General features: G+C 58.9%; 1 protein-coding gene across 1 annotated transcript in view; it reads left to right on the plus strand.

The window, feature by feature from the left end:
* Nucleotides 1–537: 537 nt before the first annotated feature.
* CUNH17orf58 (chromosome unknown C17orf58 homolog) overlaps nucleotides 538–896 on the plus strand; it is a 4,952-nt gene continuing 4,593 nt past the window's right edge. The window contains exon 1 of the mRNA XM_029567618.1: nucleotides 538–685. Within this exon, the coding sequence (XP_029423478.1) occupies nucleotides 610–685 (76 nt within the window). The 5' untranslated portion in view covers nucleotides 538–609. The remainder of the gene's footprint in view (nucleotides 686–896) is intronic.

Below are 896 nucleotides of genomic sequence, written 5' to 3' on the forward strand. Positions count from 1 at the left end.
ATGAGGAGGAGGAAGAGTAGGAGGAGCAGGAGGAGGAGGAAGGGGGAGGAAGAGAAAGAGGAAGAAGAGGAGGAGGAAGAGCAGGAGGAAGAGGAGGAGGAAAATCCATTTCCCAAGGATCTTTTCCCCTTTCTAGTTCTAGAATATCAAGATTACATCTATAGTCCAACAGTTTCACCAAACTTGGGAGGTAGAAACTTGGTTTCTCAAGCAATTGCCTCACTCGTTCTGGACCGCGTTTACTGTCATTTGGAGTCCCCTCCTCAAGCCCAAGCTGTCTTTAGCACAAATTTTTTTTTATTTGTTGTTCACTTCATCACTCTCCCCCTCAGTACCCTCACTCTCTCCGCTTGTCACCCCAGCCCGCCACCCACCCCGCGTAAAGCCCAGGCCCACTCGGGACACGCAGGCCCCACGACCCCCCTCAGGGAGAGGGCGACAGGCCGGGCTCGGTTTTGTTCCAATGGTCTGTGCAGCCAGAGATGCCCGTTTCCCCAAAGGCTGCCCCTCATTAGCATGAACGGGGGTGGGGGTGTGGAGAGGGGTGGGGGGAGCGAGGGCGAGCCAAAGCCCTGGCTGCCTTAGAGCCCGGGGAACCCTGTCCACAAAATGACAGCTAGAGCCCTCTGGTTTCTGTGTCTGATCGTCGGATCGTCGCCCGAAGCCTCGCTGGTGGAGAGCAGAGGTGAGGTCTCCCCGGGAGAGGAGCGGGGTCCGGCTGGGCAGTGGGAGCAGGGCGCGACCAAGGGCGGGACCCGAGGGTCGCAGCGCAGGAGGCGACCCAAGTCTGCTTGCAGGGGAGTCCGGAGAGCAGCCGGCGGGCGGGCGGGCGGGCGGGCTGGAAAAACTTTGCATGTTAAGTAGTCGCTGCATCCCGGAGGAGGGAAAGTGTCAAA

The sequence above is a fragment of the Nannospalax galili genome, unplaced genomic scaffold (genome assembly GCF_000622305.1).
Source record: "Nannospalax galili isolate Female #2095 unplaced genomic scaffold, S.galili_v1.0 scaffold661, whole genome shotgun sequence".
Classification (NCBI taxonomy): domain Eukaryota; kingdom Metazoa; phylum Chordata; class Mammalia; order Rodentia; family Spalacidae; genus Nannospalax; species Nannospalax galili.